The 18,586-nt window shown below is 44.2% G+C and overlaps 1 protein-coding gene across 4 annotated transcripts in view; it reads left to right on the top strand.

Moving 5' to 3' along the window:
• The first annotated feature begins 2,343 nt into the window (after positions 1-2,343).
• IL1RAPL2 (interleukin 1 receptor accessory protein like 2) overlaps positions 2,344-18,586 on the top strand; it is a 391,670-nt gene continuing 375,427 nt past the window's right edge. Inside the window, exons 1-2 of one of the 4 annotated variants that reach the window (XM_063347057.1) lie at positions 2,344-2,572; positions 14,594-14,694. In XM_063347057.1, coding sequence (XP_063203127.1) covers positions 14,613-14,694 — 82 coding nt within the window. In that variant the 5' untranslated portion in view covers positions 2,344-2,572; positions 14,594-14,612. Of the gene's footprint in view, positions 2,573-2,987; positions 3,429-3,918; positions 4,043-14,593; positions 14,695-18,586 lie in introns of those variants that run through there. The other 3 variants (XM_063347061.1, XM_063347058.1, XM_063347059.1) reach the window with 3 other exon arrangements.

Here is an 18,586-nt window from a genome sequence, read left to right as displayed (position 1 = left end):
ACACAGTGTGCCTGGGATGCCTTAGCTGAGGTTCCTAGCCTGCTTTATCACACATATTAAAAAAAAAACCCAAGAAGATGGTCAGAAACAAAGGCCAAAATAGGTCTCATTACTTCTTTATTGGTACATCAGAAATTAGCATAAGGCTTGGTGCATGGCAGGCTGTTCCTACAGTTCCTCTGAAGGCTGATCTCTTCTGCTCTGTATTCAACTCCATTAATACCTCGTTCTTTTCATTCCTACTGAGCCTACCTAAAGACTGACAGCTGTATATCATAGTGCTCTTGTCTGCGAAATGGATTATTTTCCACAATGGGCTGAGATGAGAACAGAATAAGGGAAAAGACATTAGTTTTTTTAAAAAAATTATCAGTCAGTGGTATATTCCCCTCTTTTTTATGAATAATGTATACATTCATATAGTGTAGCATAATAATTAAGGGGTTTTGACTTACTATAAAATGCTGAAGAATGTCTAATGATACTGCTTTATCTAGTAATTTGAAATCCAAATATAAATCCAAGGTATCATTAAATACAGCTTCACCTAACTGTATATTTCAAAGTCCATGGGATGTTTTATTTCTAGGCTTTTAATCTTTTAATTCAGCTAAAAAGTGACTTTAGTAAGTGACTTGATAAATAATTTAAAAAATAGCACTTTTACACTGTAATCATGCCAGGAGAAATGAAAGAGTAGCTGAAGTGTCAGAGGTTATAAATTGCAGTAAAGGTATTAGCATCTTGGTGAAGAAGTCTATGTCACACGGAGAAGCAAGGTCTCCTGGCAACATATTGACTCTTTCTAATTAGTTAAAAGATTTATACAGGCAGTAAAAATGGGCTAGTTTATTGATTTTTTGTCACATTCCTGCACTACAATAGTTTTGCTCATTTGCTGTATGTAGGAATACCTTGTGTGTGCCTGAGCCCTCCCCATGGCTGGGACTGGGAAAAGTCGTTGCATTTGGTTGTTCTTGGCCTCACCTTGGAGAACAAAGCGTCCATGCGCTGTTCGTCCCCAGCACCTCCTCAAGTCAAAAAAGAGGTTTTAAAGGATGGTTATACTCAGAGAAATGACTAAAAATGCTGCTACTTTTGTTGTCCCTGTATGACATCTAGTTCAGATTTGCTTTGTTTATAGCTAACAAGATGATGTTTCTAATTGTCAGCTCTGCGTAAGTGATAAAGACCTGAAAACAGAGCCGAGTGTTTTCTTGGCTTTGACATCAATAATTGCGAAGATGCTGACACTGATGTGTAGTCGAGGTGGGCTGCGCGTGACTGAGCAGGTTCTGGCTCTTCTCAGCTGCCCTGGCTTGGGGGCAGGATGCTGAAGTGACACTAACTTCTGTGGTGGTGTTCTCCCGAGGAATTGGTTTTCCTGTGACCAGCTGGATGCTGCTTGCGTGTTTGGGTTATGAGCTTCTCGCCGCTGCGTTGTTTGGTGTTTGCAGCCTCGCAGGGGTCACGTGCAGGAGTGACGATCACACACCCTGTGACACAGCACAAGGCAGCCCGAGCAATGGCACTGTGCACCATGGCAGCAATAAGCAATGAGCGTGAAGTGCGCTTACAGAAATTTGGCCCATAATTTTTCTGCCGGTATCGCAGTTGCCTGTCAAACCCAAGTCCTCCTATGAATCTGAGCAAAATGCAGAAGTAGATTATATTCTGCACGGAGCTATTCTGAGATGTTTAAAAGCAAATAAAAAGCAGCACAGGGAAACTAAAAATAACACTACCATGCTCCATGCTGTAGAAAGCATGGATGTGCCATGTCTGAAGCAGTTGGGGAAGACAAACTGCACCTGGTCCAGTTCGCAGCAGTCTGGTTAAACTGGTGCTAATGACGGTATGAAAAGATGCAGTGGGTTTGGAAGCGGCTTCTCCCAGAGCAACGCAAACGCTGTTAACCCCTGGGACGAGCTGCACCTCTTGCAAAACCAGGTTTGAAGGCGCCGACCTTACACTTCCACAGCCCTTTGCCGACGCTCCCTCTGCTCCTCAGGACGGTTCTTGGCCGGTTCTTCGGCCGAGAGCGGGCCCATGTGCGCGGCGCCACGGACCCCTGGCTGCTGCCGGCTGTACGGGGCATTAAGGGTTTTGGCGTCGGCATTTTGACGCCCCGGGGCCCGGTGCAGAGCCGGGGCTGGAAGCGGGGCGGCCCGCGGCGGTGCCCGGCGGGGGCAGCGGGGCCGGGGCGGGCGGGCAAGGGCGCGGCGCGGCCGCCAGGGGGCGCTGCGGCGTCTCGCTGCGCGGGGCGGGCGGGCGCACCTGCCGCGTGCGGGGCCGGCGGCGGCGGCGCGGGGGGGGTGGGGGGGGTGGGGGGCAGCGGCGTCCCGGTCCCCTCCCCTCCCCTCCCCTCCCGGCGGCTCCGCCGTAACTCGACGGGGACAGCGCCCGCTCTTCCGCGGCGGCGGGGAGCTGCGCTCCGCGCACACGGGCCGCCCCCGCAGCGGCATCGCCGGCCGCAGCGTCCGTCGCCACCGCCGCGGGGGCCCGCCCGCACCCCGCCGGCCTCGGACGGGGCCGTGCCGGCATGGAGACCTAGGGGGGAGCCGCCAGGGAGGTAAGCCCTGCCGCGCGGCGCTTCTCGCGGCAATTTCCTTTATTTTTTTTCCTGTTTTAAAAAAATCTTCCCTCAAAATCAGAGAAAAGTTCGGATGTAACGAGTATCCCCTCGGCGCCGCCCCCGCCGTGCGCGGGATGGGGCCGAGGGGCGGCTGCCGCCTTGTCCCTCCCTCAGCCGCGGGGCGGGCGGAGAGAGCCCGGGCGCCCCGCTGCTGCCGGGGCGATCGCGGGAGGGACCCCTCCGCGGCTGCGGGTCTCCGTCCCGGGCGGGCCGGCCGCGCTCCGCCCGCGGTTTTCGCCGGTCTCCTCAGAGAGCGGCTGCCCGGAGTCGGAGCCCCGTCCGTTGTTAGCGCGGCGGCTCCGCGGTTTCCCGGATCGGGCCCTGCGGCTGCGGAGGCTCCAAAAGTGTTTTCTCTCACGAAAGGAGGTTCTTGGCGCTCTCAGTCAGCGCCGCGGACGCGAGTGGGGCTCCCCGGGAACGGTGTTACCGCTGGGGATTTGAAATAAAAACACTCCAGGAGTTGTTTCTTGGGATGTTGTAGCTTGGTGGAGCCTGTTGAAAAGGTGCAGGTTCTTTGGAGGCTTGGCTGCTCTGAGGTACTGCGGTGGTGTCCTGAAGGTTGGGCGACTTGGAGATCTCTAGGTGCCTCTGAAAAGTTTTGTGATAATAAGGATTCTCTAGTTTCATTTGGGGTCTGATGGGAACCTGCTAAAGGGGATGAAACCTCTCTCCAGTATTTGATCAAGTGACTATTTTTAAAGGACCTGGCCGTGGACTGCTCTCTCTGCTAAGATTCAACGAATATAAAGTTTCTGGTGGAAAATGCTGTAAGCCGCAGTTTCTCAAAGTTACGGTAAGGTCTGTGTGCTTTGGGCAACCTCTGCTCCTGTTGGGTTAACGCCCAAATTTAGGCTTGTACTGTGAGGAAAAACCCATCCTGGCTGGAACTGGCACTTTCTTGTGCTCCTGTGCAGTGTTTATACTCTCTTGGTTTTATCCTGATTATTAAAAAAAAACAAACTTTCATATTTTTAGAATGTATGGGGGGGTTGCGGCTATTATGATATTGTCATCAGAGTTTTGAGGTTTTTCAGAAAATTGTTAGAGGTTAGTGCAAGGTGAGGGGATGTGCTGCCTGTGCAGATGCGGGGCAGGGTGGTAGGCAGGGTCTGTTTCAGGGTGCCCAGGTGTTGTGTGAGTGTGGTTGCATTCACACCTGAGAGAGGCACTCACCCCAAATGCTTGTTGTCAGTGCTTAAAAGGGGACGTTACTTCTTAGCAGGGATAAAACTGTGCAGCTGCCTGGCGGTCTGTGATATCTGTCAGATATCTCAGCTGTACAAGCAGGTGACTGCCTGCTCTGCTTCTGCGTAGTGCGTGGGAAGGGGCTTCCCTCTGGAGGTGGGAGAGGGCCAGCTTTGAGGAGGACATGGTGGCTGAAAAGCTTTGCCAGAGCCGAGGCAGGAGGTAAGTCTGGGGAGGAAGCTGCCTGACAGTGAGTCAATAGACACTGTCTTTGCAATAGACAAGTGGCTGAGGAAGGGATGGAGGGACAGGCTGGGATTTGGGGTTTTGGGCTCCGTAAGCCAGTGGAGTGTAATGCACACACAACAAATATGAGAAGTGAAGACTTCTGGCAGTTTACTAAGGCACAGGCAGTGCTCTTCAGCATTTGGCGGGTCTGTGGTTAAGCAGGGGTTGTAATTGGTGATGTGCAGGATGGCTTTCCAAGAAACTAGTGTGGATTGCATCCTTGTGAGGGTTATTCTCTGTGCATAGGAGATCTTTTGCAGTGGGAGGACGGGGGCATGCTCTGACCTCCCTGCAGAGTGCTTGTGTTGCTAGGCAGCAGCTTGCACCTCCAGTGTGTTCCAGATCCGAGTCTGTGAGGGGAGACCTTCCTCTACTGAACTAAAGCTTTCTAGCTGGTGACCAAGGATGTCAGAAAGGGGAGGGGGTATGTGCTGGGAACATAGCTGATAGAAAGACTTCCTTATACTCATCCCCCTGCTTGGTCTGCAAGTGAGCACAGGAGAGAGATATGAATCTTTATTTGCTCTATTTGTAAGGCCTAAGAGTTCTTTTCAGATGACCCTTTTACTTTCACAGTACCTGGAAGCTCAGAGAAGGTTTGTCTTCAACTTGTTTGGTGATTGATGCTTTAGCAGTAAAATGGGGAGGAGGGTGAGGGGAGGAAGACTTGCTTGCACAAGAGATAAGAAGAAAGACCAGGTGTGCCACATTAATGCACTTAACTGACTTTAGTCAATTTTTGTGGACGCCACACAATTGCTGGAGCCCCTGTGCATATATGGTGTCAGCCAGCTTTGTCTGAACTGCTTTGTATCTCGCAGAGCAGGAGTGATAGAAAGCTTTTTTAGACTGGGCTGCCAGTCTAGTGGCTGCTCTTTGAAGCAGTGCAGTAGCTGAAGCTGTTGGAAACCAGTGTGGGGGACTGGCCGCTCTCCAAACAGAAGTCAGATCAAAAAAGAGCCTGAGAGGGTCAGGAGGGATTCATAGGCTGGCAGGGAGAAGGTGAGCTCAGCAGAAGGGCTGTTCTTGTGGCAGAGATCTCTTCTGATGAGACAGGGACCAACGGTGTGGGAGTGGGAGGAGAAGGTTTGATGGAGGCTGGAGGCCTGGGCCTCAGAAGAACTTGGTCTTCACAGCCTTAAGCCCAGAGGAGGCTGCAGAGGAGTGAGGAAGCAGAGGCAGGTAGGAGTACAGTTGCTGGGCTCAGGATCTCATGGGTGTTGTGCTTTGCCACCGTACAATAAGCTTGAGCCATGGAGGGTTTAAGAGTGTATGTGTCTCTGGAGGTGTCGGTCAGCTGCTGGCTTCAGTTCCCCGTGGAAGTGACAGGCAGCTTGCATATGAACGCAGTGTGTGTCAGGAGCGCAGCAGAGAAGCAGGTAGGCTGCTGGAAGCAAAGGAGAGGAAACAGGGACAACATGTGAGGCCTGTTGCCCTTGGGATGCTCTGCCTGCTTGGAGATGACAGGAGCATTCAGGTGAGGCGCTCTGGCTGTGATGGGTCTGTAAGGGGATTTGGTTTGTTTGCAAAGGCAGAGCAATTTGTTCCCTGACTGACTGCAGCTGTTTCCTGGGGAGAGAAGGGCGCATGTTACAATTATCTAGTTAAAGCTACAGAGAACAGCATCTTCTATGTGGCAGAGAGGCTGTTTGGTCCAAATTTCATATGTCCTGGGTTGAGATGCCCTTGTGGGACTGGAGGTAGAGGAAAAGTTCCAAGGAGCACGTCTGTGCCCGGTGCAGCCAGTCATCCCTGCTGGGGGCTGGCTAAAGTGGGAAACTGCCAGGGGTGGCTGGGGCTGGTGGCATTGACCTGTGTGTCTGAGGGAAAGGGCTGAGAATCTGTACTCACAATAAGAAGTACAAATAATGCATTTATAATGTATGGACTTTTCCTGCTCTCCAAAACATTTGGGCTCTGAGTAATCTCTCACTTCAAACTGAGGCTCAAGCTGAAAATACCAAGGGATGCTGAATCGTGAACAACTATTAAACAGCCTTAAAGGGCTGTATGGGAAACGGTGCCTGCTCTCCATTTCTAAGCCTTCCTCAAACAATGTGAGTCTGAGCTATTTATTAGGAGGTCTTTAGTGATGGAAAGGGAAGTGAACGTTTAAACTGTATCACAAAATAAGGAGACACTTTAAGAGGCCGTTTGCTTTTCAGGGTGTCCAACTAAAAATAAATCTTCCTTTAAACAGCGTTGAAGAGAAGACAAAGGGAAGAGATCTTACCCTTGCTGAAAATAATGAGAACCTTTTTGCTAGCTTTCATGGTCAGCATTTCCTCTGGCATCTGGTACTTGACTTAAGTAAGCCCCCCTGGAATCGGTGGAGGACTGAAGGTTATGTTATAAACACGTAACAAAGCTGGCCGGAGAGAGACTTGTGTGTTAGAAACTTCTGCAGGGTTTGTTTGGCTAATCCTTTCCTTTCTACCTCCTTTCTACCCTAAAAGCACTACAGGAAGAGAGTTCCTTCCACCCCTCTTCACACTGCTTTATGTAACAGTTAAATTAACGAGGATGTGTATTTGTCAGAGCAATTCCAGGGCACATAAAATACATATTTTAATTTGATTTTGGCCTGCATCAGAACAAAACCTCATTGTTTACAAGATTTCCGCAAATATTTGGAAGTAATGTTCTATAAGCAGTTTCTCATGATTCTCAAATTTGGGGGTGGGGTGGGGGGGGTTGTTTGCTTGCTTGCTTAATTAAATTCTTATTTTCACCCAGACAAACCTAGCAAAATACATATAGGTATAGGCTAACCTCTGGTTATGTAAGGGGAAAAAAATCGTCATCAAGATGATGTTTATCACTTTAAGTTACTATGAGGTGGTGCTGATTACAGTGAAAGCAACTTGCCTTTGCTGACAGCAGAGCAAAGTGCTCTGTCTTGCTTCTCTGGAACTGTGTTTTCTAAGTGGAAAACTGTGGAAGAGTGTTTTATAAGAAGTGTAACAGCTGGTATGTCATCTTTTTCTGTTAATTCTGTCTTCTTTGAGCATTATATATTAGTTAGGGAAGCATGTAGCCATGAACAAGATCAAGGAATGAAATTCTAAGCACATCACATGCAGAGTTGTGTTCTCTTGGCACTTGTTTCATTAATGTGCAGGAGTGAATGTGGACCATGTTTGCCATGAATAGTGCAAATATTGTTATTTTGTACATATTGCAGAGGTATGAATGTATATAGGAGCAGATATAAAGTCAATACAGCTGACACTTGTAACAACTGCAGTCCATCTTCTATGTGGTCCCGGAAAGAGGACTGTTTTAAGATGCTGTAAAAGCAGTTTCTCTATAAAAGCAGGGAACGTTTCAGCATGCAGATGGCAGCCCAGTCTAAAATCTAGTTCTGTTTTGTGCTGAGCACCTCCGTAATGAGCCTTGGGGAACACAAGGGAAATGAGAGAAGCAGTGTAGGGGGGAAGAGGAGGCATATGCTATCTTTCAGGATTGAGACCTCTCTTTGAACTGTCTCTCTCTCCATTTTTAATAGCTTTTCTACAAAAGGTGCTTGGGCACAAGGTTGGTATGAGTATGAAAAAAGCAAAGCATCTAATCTTTTGGCTTAATAATGCTCTTGCGTAGGCTGCTGTGAATTGGACAGACTTTCTTATTGATGTAAGAGCAGTGAGTTAGTTTTGAAATTGGTGTGGGTGAGAATGGACTTTTTGCATCTCTCTTAATCTGAAATGTCTCCTCCTTTTGTGGTTGAGGCTCTGTAGAGGAGACATGTGATCACTGGCAAGATCATCTAAAGCACTCAGCAGGAAAGGGCCATGACCTGAGCAGTGGTGTTTGCTCTGGGTGTCAGTGACTGAAGAGTCAGGTGAAGCCGTGGGTTTTCTGGAATTTACGGGGTTTATCAGCGACTCTGAAGCTTAAGAGTTCTCATCAGCAACTTGCTTTTTTTCCCCCGGAGATCTGAAAAGCAGGGTTCCGAGTCATTTTTTCCTGAGTGGACCTTCTCCGCAGCCCAGGGTGGGCTGGCTGGGCTGGATCTGTGAGAGTTCATCTCAGCCTAGAAGTCTGCCTTCCTGGAACAGTGGCCAGTGGCCTTCTCGGTGTTGGGAAACATACGTGGTCATCTGTGGCTGGGGCTCCTCTTTCCCCTCAAGGTGGCTGTGATTACTGCTGTGGCTTACTCAGCTTTGGGAACTGTTTTGCTGTAACTGCGTCAGCTGTAGGACTTAGGCTGATTTGTGCTGATTCTTAAAATCACTCCCCTTTCCCTAGTACTAGTGTACATGTTTAGCTTTCCAAGTGTAGACTGTCTTCACGTTTTCTTCTCTCCCCCAGCTGTCTTTTCTGTAATCTTCGAAGTAATTCTGCAAAGTGGTAAGAGGCTAAGACCCACGCTATAAACCGAAACTCCCTGGGTCTGACGGTCTTTATGTTGCCTACGGTACTTTCGTGTTGCCTGAAGTACTGTATTGGTTAAACCACAATCTGCAGAAGTAAATATATGTAGAATATTAATAGCTCCTACTCTAGGGGAAAAAAAGTCTGTAAATTAATAGATCCATTATGTTGACCTCATAAACCGTGAGGGCTTGAAGTACAGCTGTAATCCTCCTCCCACAACATGTATTTCACTTTGAATGTCTGTAAAAGGCCTGGACTACTCAAAAGCTGTGATACTGGACCAGCGCATCGATATGTCCTGGGATGTGTAGTTAGAATATTGCAAAGTTAAGGCTGGAACAATAGTTCTCTGTAGAATCCAGGGTAGTGCTGAATCAGTACATCATTGATGGTGCAGCTGGGCATGAGGCTTAAAAAATAATAGCTAACTTTGCCACTCCTTTGTTGTTCTTCTTGTTCCTCCTTACAGTTGCTTTATGCATTTCCAAGTGCTGGCGTTGCTGCAATAAGGGAGGAGCGTGATTCAGGGATTTAAAAATCCAATTTGAAGATACAATGAACTTGAATTCTGTGTGAGTGAGTTGCTTAGGGAATCGAGGTCAGTATGTGGTGTGAGCTGATAGTGCTTGATCTGCTAATCAGTGCTGAGTAGTTCTAGTTCTTTTCGTTCACAAATCTGTCAAGATGGGCTGCTCAGGTTTTTGGTGAGTTTTCTTAGTAAAGATTTAGATGAGTGCCTGCCTCACATACTCATCACTAGTCCCTCTGGTTAGCATTTTTATTCTATAGATATTGGAACCTTTATCTGTATTTGGAATATTTCAGGGGGGTTTTCCATTTCCTGCTTTTCATTTTTTTTGGCATGAATGAGCACTATTTTAGTCAGCTATTGGATCGGAAAGTTCTTGCAGGAAAAGGTTCTTGTGTTAATGCTCTCAGGGTTTTCTCTCTACAGGGTGACCCAGCAGTTTGCTCATAGTGTTGTGTCTGATTGCTATTTTAACATGACTAAGATCACTTCTACTCTTTGCAGCCAGAAATGTTAATGGGATAAGTTATTGTGTGGAGGCCATCCACAGGACGTTTTTTTTTTTTTCCTGTTGCTGCCACTGAAACCCATTTTTTGTTTTGGAGTTATACTGTAAGACACCTTTTGAAGCTTTAAGATACTGCTCTTCTGTGGTTGCTGTTTGGAAGATATTTAACTTTTTAATGGAGGCATTACAGTCTTTCTGGCAAAATCTCAGTGTTAACACCTAAGGTGCAGTGCTGTTTGTTTCTTCTGAAATAGCTGATAAGATTCTGAGTTTACCCCCTTCACATCACAAAACATCTGCGAGTTTTACAGTTTGTTCCTTTTCTTTCGCACCCAGACACTCAACCTTTAGAGGAATCATTACAGATTGGTGTTGTGACCTTGTCAGGTGCTCTGTATATTTAGTTGTGGTTCCCTTTGCTTCCGCAGGACAATACCCTGGGTCTTTTCCTTGTTGTATTGCTATCGTGCAGCTGTTACACTGTTGAGCCAGTAATAATCCCAGACATTTTAGATGTTGTCTCATTGTTGCTGGTTACTTTCTGTTCATACAACACAAGCACTGCCAGGCTCCCTCCGTGCTTACCTCAGCTTTAAATTTCTCGTGGAATTGTGAATTTAGTTAAGGACCTGAGCCCAGTAGAGGCTCAAATCCAGTAAAAAGAATGCTGAATGCACACTGCCTTGTAGAATTAATGTTCATTACATATTTAGACAACTTAAGTGGCTGGTTATAATGGTGAAGATGCACAGTGAATTAGGCAAAATGAAATATTCTTTGATGCTTATTGAGCAACAGAGCAAAGAACGCTGCATGACCCATATCAAGTAGAGCTGAAGATATGTTACTTGAACTACCTTGAATCTCTGATCTTAAATAATTTTTTGTTTGTGTTTGAAGTATCAACAAAAAGGGATCGGTGCCCATTGTGGATTACTTCCATCCAGCATATTGTATACACTGAAAATCTTTCAGTAATAAACAGCTCAAAGTTTGGTACGTTGGCAGAAGAAGAGAAGACCTGAGAGAGGGTTCATGTTAAAATTCAAAGCCTTAAAAAGTGGTGTGGGGAAATGGTTTGAAAATAAATGAACAGAAGTCACCATCTAGCATATTGTGAAGACAATGAAAGAATTACTGTTGCCATTTCATCCTTTGTGTGTGGGGTGAAAACTGTAATTTATTTCCCTGAGATTTCTGAACAACAAAACTTGACAATTGGAAACCAGTAAAGAGGTGGGCTGCTGTTTTTAATGAGCACCTTCTGCATCGCAGCTTCTGTGGAGAAACCAGAACCTACAGAGCCTCATGGTGTGTCAGCAAATCTCAGGCACAGACGTGTGCCTGAGTGCACACATGCATCACTTTTTCTTCTCTTGCTTTCTCTTAAAAAGGAACACTGTATAAACAAAGCTTGCAGTAGAAATTAGAGCAAAACTAAACTATATTTGAAGCAGGAACTTGGGAATCTCGGTGCTGGGTTTTGTGCAGAATGTCAATGCTCCAGTTTCCTTAGTGTTTCTAAGTGCTTTCTTCCAACATTGTCGCTTGAAATTCATTTGAGTCTGGGAAGCTATGCAAGCTGAAGTGGCTGCTGGAAGGACAGCAAGCAGTACACGAAGAAAATGGGACACAATTTCCCAAGCCTTGTTTTCTGAGGACTCAGAAGAAAGAACTAAGTTTGTCAGCACAGGTAAAGGGCATTAGGCAGCATATGGGAGTCAGGGTTTCTGTTAGAAGAATAGAATTTGTGCTGCACTGCAGCCTGGTCCCCTTGTAGGTGTTGGATGTCTACAGCAGACTGGGAAAGCTCCCTGAAGCCTGTGGTCTGTAGCATCAAACGGTATGAGGAGGGAAAGGGGTGAACTTGTTAGCAGAGGAATGATTGAGAATGAAGTTGTCACACCTTGCTTGTCCTATAGTTCTCCCTCTGATGGTAGCAACCTCCCTTTACTTATCTTGATACAAACGCAACCTGGCAGGTCACAACAAGGGCTGGATTAATTTGTTTAGCAAATCTTTCAGCCTTTTCAACAAGCACTTCATTCTGTGTCTCTCTTCCCTCCTCTTGGTGATCTTGGGCAAGATAGCTGTAATTTGTATTTCTGTATCCTCATTCAGTAAGACATCATCTTCACTCTTCTGGGAACGGCCTAAACTTGTTCCCCCTCTTCTGAGGTGTATCCAGTAGAGTACTACATTCTTGTTGCAGCTGTGGCCCCTACTCACAGCTGGTTGGAGTTGGCAGCGTCAGAGTAAACAGCTCCTCAGGGAAATGCTGCTTGGTGCCTGTGAGGGGAAAGTTTGTCAAATGACAAAATCAGCCCTGGTTGGAGGAGAATGCCTTGATTATAGAAAAATGGTATTGAACGTTAACTGGTTTATCCCATCTCGTATCGCTTCAAGCTAGCACAGTTTATTCACATTACTCACCACTCATTTATTTCCAGAAGTCCTAGTAGGTCAAGCACAGGATTGTCTTGAGCCTCTAATCCATCCTACTGCCTGATACGTGAGTGAATGGCCCAGAGGAGGGAGTTGTGCAAGTGGTCCCGTTGGGAGCCATGATGGGAGTCTTGGCAGGTTCAGCCCAGAAATCTCCTCCTGAGCAAATTTAGAGACTTTGTCCTGGACACATGCAAACTTCCCTTTTCTGGCTGCTTGACATTCTTCTGGGGGAAAAACATCTTATGCTGTACCTTAATGTTCTTTGTCAAATTGTATGTTTAAAAAAGAAATCATCTGTGATATGGTGGTTTGAACAGCCTTGTTGTCTATACCTGTCTGCTGTCTCAGGACAATAACCAGCTGATCCACTGGGCAGTGGTGTGAGTGATTCTGCCTTCTTGTGGTTGCATGTCTAGGACGGTGAAGATGACACCTCAAAGTCTGACATGTATTTTCATGCCAGCTTCAGTGGGGTTGTGTCAGATGTGACAGGCTGAGGCTTTGGGCTAGGCTGTGAATGACTGGATAGTGAAGTAGTTTTTTGCCATTTTCCTGCTGTATTTTCCTGATTTTTGCAGGTACAGAGACTGACTGCCTTGGTGAGGCCAGGGACTCAAAAAGCAAAACTCCTATCAGTGCTGACAGAACCAAGAATTCTCCCCTATCTCTAGCATGAATGTTGGCTGACAGAACTTGCTTTGAATTTTTAAGTGTATTTAATGCACCATAGCTCATTTGGGGTGGGGATGGAGGGACCCACATGAAAAAAGACCTAGGAGTTACATACCTCAGCTGTAATAACTGAAGGGAGGAAAGTGGAGAAAGTAATTTGCAAAGCTACACTTGAAAATCATTCTAGCATAACATCATCATTACAATTATCTGTCAAAAGATTTAGTTCAATTACTTTTTTTTAAGCTCTCTTGTCAAGATGGCCTTGCTTGTTTCAGGATTTTGGTACTCCAAGGAGAGGTTAGGGAAGAATGAATACTAATTCTGCCATTAACCACTGTCAGACAGCCTTCAGTGTGTATTATTCCTTGAAAACTCCTTTAGCATCGTTACCGTGGGGAATCAATAGGCATAAAGTGCCCATGGGAACATAGAATTCATGGGGGAAAAAAATTCACTGCCTATTTATAGCTTGCAGTACGGTAAGGTGAGAGGGCGAAAACTTCAGTTTTAAGTGGTAATTTTGAAATAATTGAATAGCAGCATAATTGCCATCGTGTAAAAGATTATACATGGTTCCTTACATTTCTTCACACAACAATAGGCTGGTAGTATAATTACAAGGGAAGAATATTTGATGTAATAAACTCAAATTAAACTGAATAATTTTCAGTGAACTGCAGGACATTGCACCCTCTTGCTGGTTTATCATGTTGAGCAAATGTTCAGAGCTACAAGGATCTGGGCTGGTCCCAAAGCTGAGGGTGCCTCTGAGCGGGCAGGTGGATGTGGTACAGCATTTAAGGAATGATTCTGTTTCGTTGGCCTTCATTTTCACTACTAATGCAGGTAGTTTTGTGTATTTCTGTTTAAAAGAAACTGCTATAAAATATTTGCCGACTCTTTTGGCACAAATAATAATTTCATACTGATTTAGGTGACTGCCCTCTTTATGTGAGAATAAGGGTCTTGATCTAAAGTTTGTATCTGATATAGAGATGAATTCCTTGAGCCTAAATATATCAAGCCACTTAAACGCCTGTGATTTCAAGCTAAGCATATATTTGAGGGCTCTAGCTTATAATTAAGTATTTCTCTCTCTTTCGTTTAGAGAGAGAGATATAGAGAGATGGGCTTTGCTGAGTTTAGATTCATTCTATCTGTTTTTAATTACAGATAAGAAACCTCAGTTTGCTCTTGTTATGCTTTCTTCAATCACCTCATACTTTAAATGAACACAGAATTAGTTCCAGTAATTATATAAAACTAAACATACAATTTTAAACTGAATTTTTCTTTTTTTTTAATGTACATAATATAAAATAGGTAGTAAGGTTCACAGGAGACACTAGTTTTATCTTTTTAATAAGAATCCCAAGATCTGCATTCATTGATTTCTGAATTTTCTTCACCTGTCTTTTCCTCATTTTATAGGAGAAATCTCTGGAATAGAACTAATTCATTGTAGGAACTTTTACAAGGTCACCAGTGGGAAAATAAGGTTGCTAAGAGAAATTGCATGAATAACGTGCTCTTTATCTTTTCCTGAACAATGTGAAGTTTTTTCAAGTGTGTGGCCTGTTTGTATGAGACAAAACTAATCATGACCATCAAGGTCTCCCCCTTAAATAACATACAAAAATCTGGCAGATTAGACCCATCCTATTTCAAATAAACAGTTTTGTGTTTTGTTGTGGTTTTTTTTAAGCAAAATAATATTTTCAAAGTGTCATTTAAAAAACCGCAACCCTTTTGCGTGATAGAGATAAATTATTCATAGACAGTTACTTTGAACCATTATGTTTTCCTACCTCTGCATAAAAATAAACCCAGAAGTCACTAGATTAAGCCATTGCCCTGTAATGGTTCTTTGAGAAATGTTTAACTGTAGCTGCTGCTTTGTTGTAGTGGAAAGCTGTGATTCAGACTTCATACTATGTTTGCATTTCAGCTGTCACAGAAAGTGAAAGATGAAGCCTCTTGTTCTCTTGGTTCTTGTGATCTGTACTGTAGTCAGCATGAATTTGAAGCTCGTGTCAAAGAGAAATTCTGGTAAGTCACAGAAAAATATTTTTACTTTTGAATCTGGATCTAGTGCTTATGCAATCAAGCATTTTAGATGGCTGCTTTTTGTTTTGCATATATACTTCTTGTTCTCTTCTGGAAAAAAAAAAAAAAAAAGTCATAACCAATATGGTTTGCTTACCAGGTGTTACAGAATGAGTTTTCTCACTGTAGTGTTCTGTTGATGTGACTTTAAGCTGTTTGAAATTGTCATTATGTTTTCTTTTATTTAAAAAAAAATTAATAAAAAGAAAAGGTTGATGTGATTGAAAAACCACAAAGGTAATAATAACTTTGGCATTGTTTTAACATCCAATCTCTTACTCATGCTAAGGATGCTAAGGAACTGTGGATGTGGTTTGTGGTGGATTTAAGTCTGGATGATATTTTTGTGTGTTGGAAGGGCACCTTTCAAAAAGTTATGTCAGCCATATGTGTGATCATGTATAGGGTTAACTGGGAAAAGATTTCCTGGGTAGATAATCTCTGATTAGTCTGGTGGTGGAGAGAGTGGGAGGTGGTTTATATTTACATCTGCTTTTGAAACCCACTAAGAATAGCAGAACTCTTCAAAGAAGCATTAGAGTATCTCTTTCCAGGACAGACAGTTGATCTGGATGAGTATTAGAGCCTGAAGTGACTCTTAGTCCATGCAGCTCTCCCCCCTCAAAGGGAATAACTTCTCGAGACTGTTTGTCTTCCTGAAGTAAGTTGTGAGTTTGGAAGGACTTCAGGCAGACAAGTCGGTTAGCTGCAGTGTTTCATATTGTTGTTAGTCTGCTACAGCCTCGTGTATGTGGGCAGGCAACTGAGGTAGGATAAATGTTGTAACTTGCGTGTTACACTACTTATTTTTTCCCGCGAGTTGCGTGCTATATGTGCAAGCGTGAGGGCTTCCATTGATCTTGCTGTCCTCAGTGTCTTCAGCCAACACTTTTAGCAATGTAGGTACAAAGAGAAATTACTGACTTTAGTTGGTGTGTGGCCAGTTTTAAGTCTAATTTCTGCATTTCTTGAGGGTGGAGGAGAAAAGTTATTGATCTGTCTATTATAAAGAATTAGATGTCACATCCCAGGCTAGGAAGCATTACTCCGTGAACCACCAAATGCTAGGCTGAACTCTTTCTGCTGGGCTAGAAAGTATAAATGGATGTTGCTGGATCAAACTAGTCTACAGCCTTTTGTTGTGGTTATTGTGCCCTGAGCCCTGTTTGCCCTGTGAGAGCAGTCATGGCTCTTGGGATTTGGCTACAGTGGAGCTCGATCTAAACTCTGCTAAGGGTGATGGTGTTTCTTTTTTTCAAAACTGCTGTTGCTGGCCTGGATGGGAACCCCTATGAGATCCGTAATATGAATAATTGAGTTTGGGCAGCCTTGATTCACTGATGCCAGGCAACACCACCTGGCTGCAAGGAAGAGCCTTTGCATTTCCTTTATCAGAGGTATACATCTGTAGAAGTAACATGCCTGTGATTATAGCATCATTCAGATGGTAGTTTACCTTTAATTATATTTTAGTTTGGTTTTTTTTTTTTATCTGCTTTCTTTGACTCTGCAGAATGTCTTGTGTTATTGGCAGCTGTTGACAGTATCAATTCAGGTTCAGTACTGGTGGGAAGAATGCTTTAATATGTTGCACTGCGTATTGCTAAATATAACCCACTAGTGAATAGCTGGTTCTTTTGATTTGACTGAGTTGGTATATGTTGAGTATAAGATGAAGGGGAAAAGGCATGTAAAGTAAAATTGTAGTTTCTTTACAAGTACGTGATCATGTAGTTGGTTTTCACCTTCAATATTCATTCTGTCTTACGTGCTGATTTTTAGGTTGCTATGTGGAGCAAACTATTGATTTTTATTTTTCCCTTTTTCTTTTTCCACTACATTGTGTGTGAAATAAATTTCCTGTTTCTGTGATTTCAGCACTTAGAGCAAAAATGATAATTTGACTCCCTTTCTGAAAGGGGTCTTTAGATATGAAGGACTGTTACTTGATTGCTTGAGACTTCACTAAATGTTATATGTTGTGAAGGGACAGATGCTCCAGAGGCTCTGAACTTTAACTATTTGTATTGTTGTTTAATTAGAAGATCAGAGATAGTGGATGAATGCCGCCAGACAAATTCATGGAGAAACAAGGAGACCATGTTGCTCGACAGGGTGACAGCAGCTGTAGTGTGTTGGTGCTGTAGCTCAGGGTGTGTGTTTGTTTTTTTTTTTTTTTTTTAACTTGTGTCTTGATAAAGGAGAGTGGGAAGGGGAAAGTAATATAATGGTCATTTGTGGGCAGCTGCACTGCAGTGTAAACAGCAGGATGTCTGAAAGCAGAAGACTCTCTTAGCTGCAGATGAGAGCTTGGGCGGGATTGGATGTGGCACCCAAATGACACTCTGTGGACAGGATCTCTGCAGCAGTGTTCTGGATGGAGGCTGTGGTCTTGGGTCTTGCTGGCTATTGGTATGGGGACATCTAATCTGCCAAGCATCCTTAAAAGGGGAAGGGAAATTGTGCAGACAGTTGTGTAGAGCTGTGTGAAGCAGTGCATGGAAAGTACTGACACTGATGGTAAAGACAGATCTGGGCTACTAGGGCAATAAACCAAAATCAGGGTATTAGTGTCTTTGCTGATTTATGTAGGCTGGCATTTTTCCAAGCGATACGTAGGATTATTGCATGAACAACCAGAATTGTGATCAGCGTTAAGTACAAGAGCAATTATGAAGTTGACTAGCATGTGTGTAATATCACACAATAGAATATATCCCGTTTAAGGTGTAGGAAGAATCTAAAGAGAGATGAGTTGAACAGGACTAGGAGGGGAGCAATGGGAAGGTGTAGCATTGTCTTCAGGTAATGCAAAAGCATCACTAAAACAGGCAGTCAAAAGGGAGGCAGAATGTCTAGAAGGGCATTATCAGTGAAATTGAAATTGCCTTAAAGAGAACAGGGATTTGGCTAGGAAGGCATTTTCAGAGGCTGGTGGGAAAATATTGATTCGAAGCCAAGGTATGGAAACCCAAGGGGAGAAAGTTGATGGGAACTCCAGACAGCAAATGCAGACAGTACACAGGGGTTCGACAACAGGCAAGAGTCATTAAAGAGAGGCCAGGAGTGGAGGATCCAAGATGTCAAACAGAAGGTGATGAAATGGTGCTCCAGTTTCAAGCATAGAATTAAAGTTTGCTGAAGAAACAATCCTCATGGAAGGGGAGAGAAAACGGAACTGAAATAGATTTGTCCTATGTCCTTTACTTGCCCTTTGTCATAGATTCAGGTGTCCATATTTCTGTTTGGAGAAGACAAGCAGGAATGCATGTGAGGGCTACAGATAGGTTTTAGAGTACTTTGCAATGCTGCAAAAATGACACAGAAACTTGTAGGAAGACAAATTTGTTTGGCTGCTTCTCACTTGAGATGTGGTGCCAAAATAATTAAAATGGGTGAGCTAATTTAATTATGCTAGTCAGATTCTTTGTTACAGGCAGCAACTTCCAGATGCTCCAGAAGAAATCTGTCATGTCTACAGAGTAATGATTGCTGTTTGTGGTGGGAACAGAGAGGTTTGCCTCAAGCATTTGTGTGAATGTAACGTTGACTTAAGTTTCACAAGCATTTCTTAATATTAAGAAGCTTTTTTGAAAGCTGCAGGTCATCCTTTTTGCCTGCTTTAAGAAGTGAAACTGAGCAAACAGCTAATGCTGGTACTACAGCCTTAGCAATACCCTAGAAAGGCCATTTTACAGGTGGAGGTTATACAAATAAATTGAGGATGTGGGAGCTGCTAGGTTCCCAGCTGGTAGGTGATTTCCTTCTAATCTGATTGAGTGACTTCTTTTCCCAAGCCCTTTGTATATAGTGCTTTGAATAATCATACCAGGGA

The sequence above is a fragment of the Chroicocephalus ridibundus genome, chromosome 9 (assembly GCF_963924245.1).
Source record: "Chroicocephalus ridibundus chromosome 9, bChrRid1.1, whole genome shotgun sequence".
Classification (NCBI taxonomy): Eukaryota; Metazoa; Chordata; class Aves; order Charadriiformes; family Laridae; genus Chroicocephalus; species Chroicocephalus ridibundus.
This window is presented reverse-complemented; position numbering and strand designations above follow the sequence as displayed.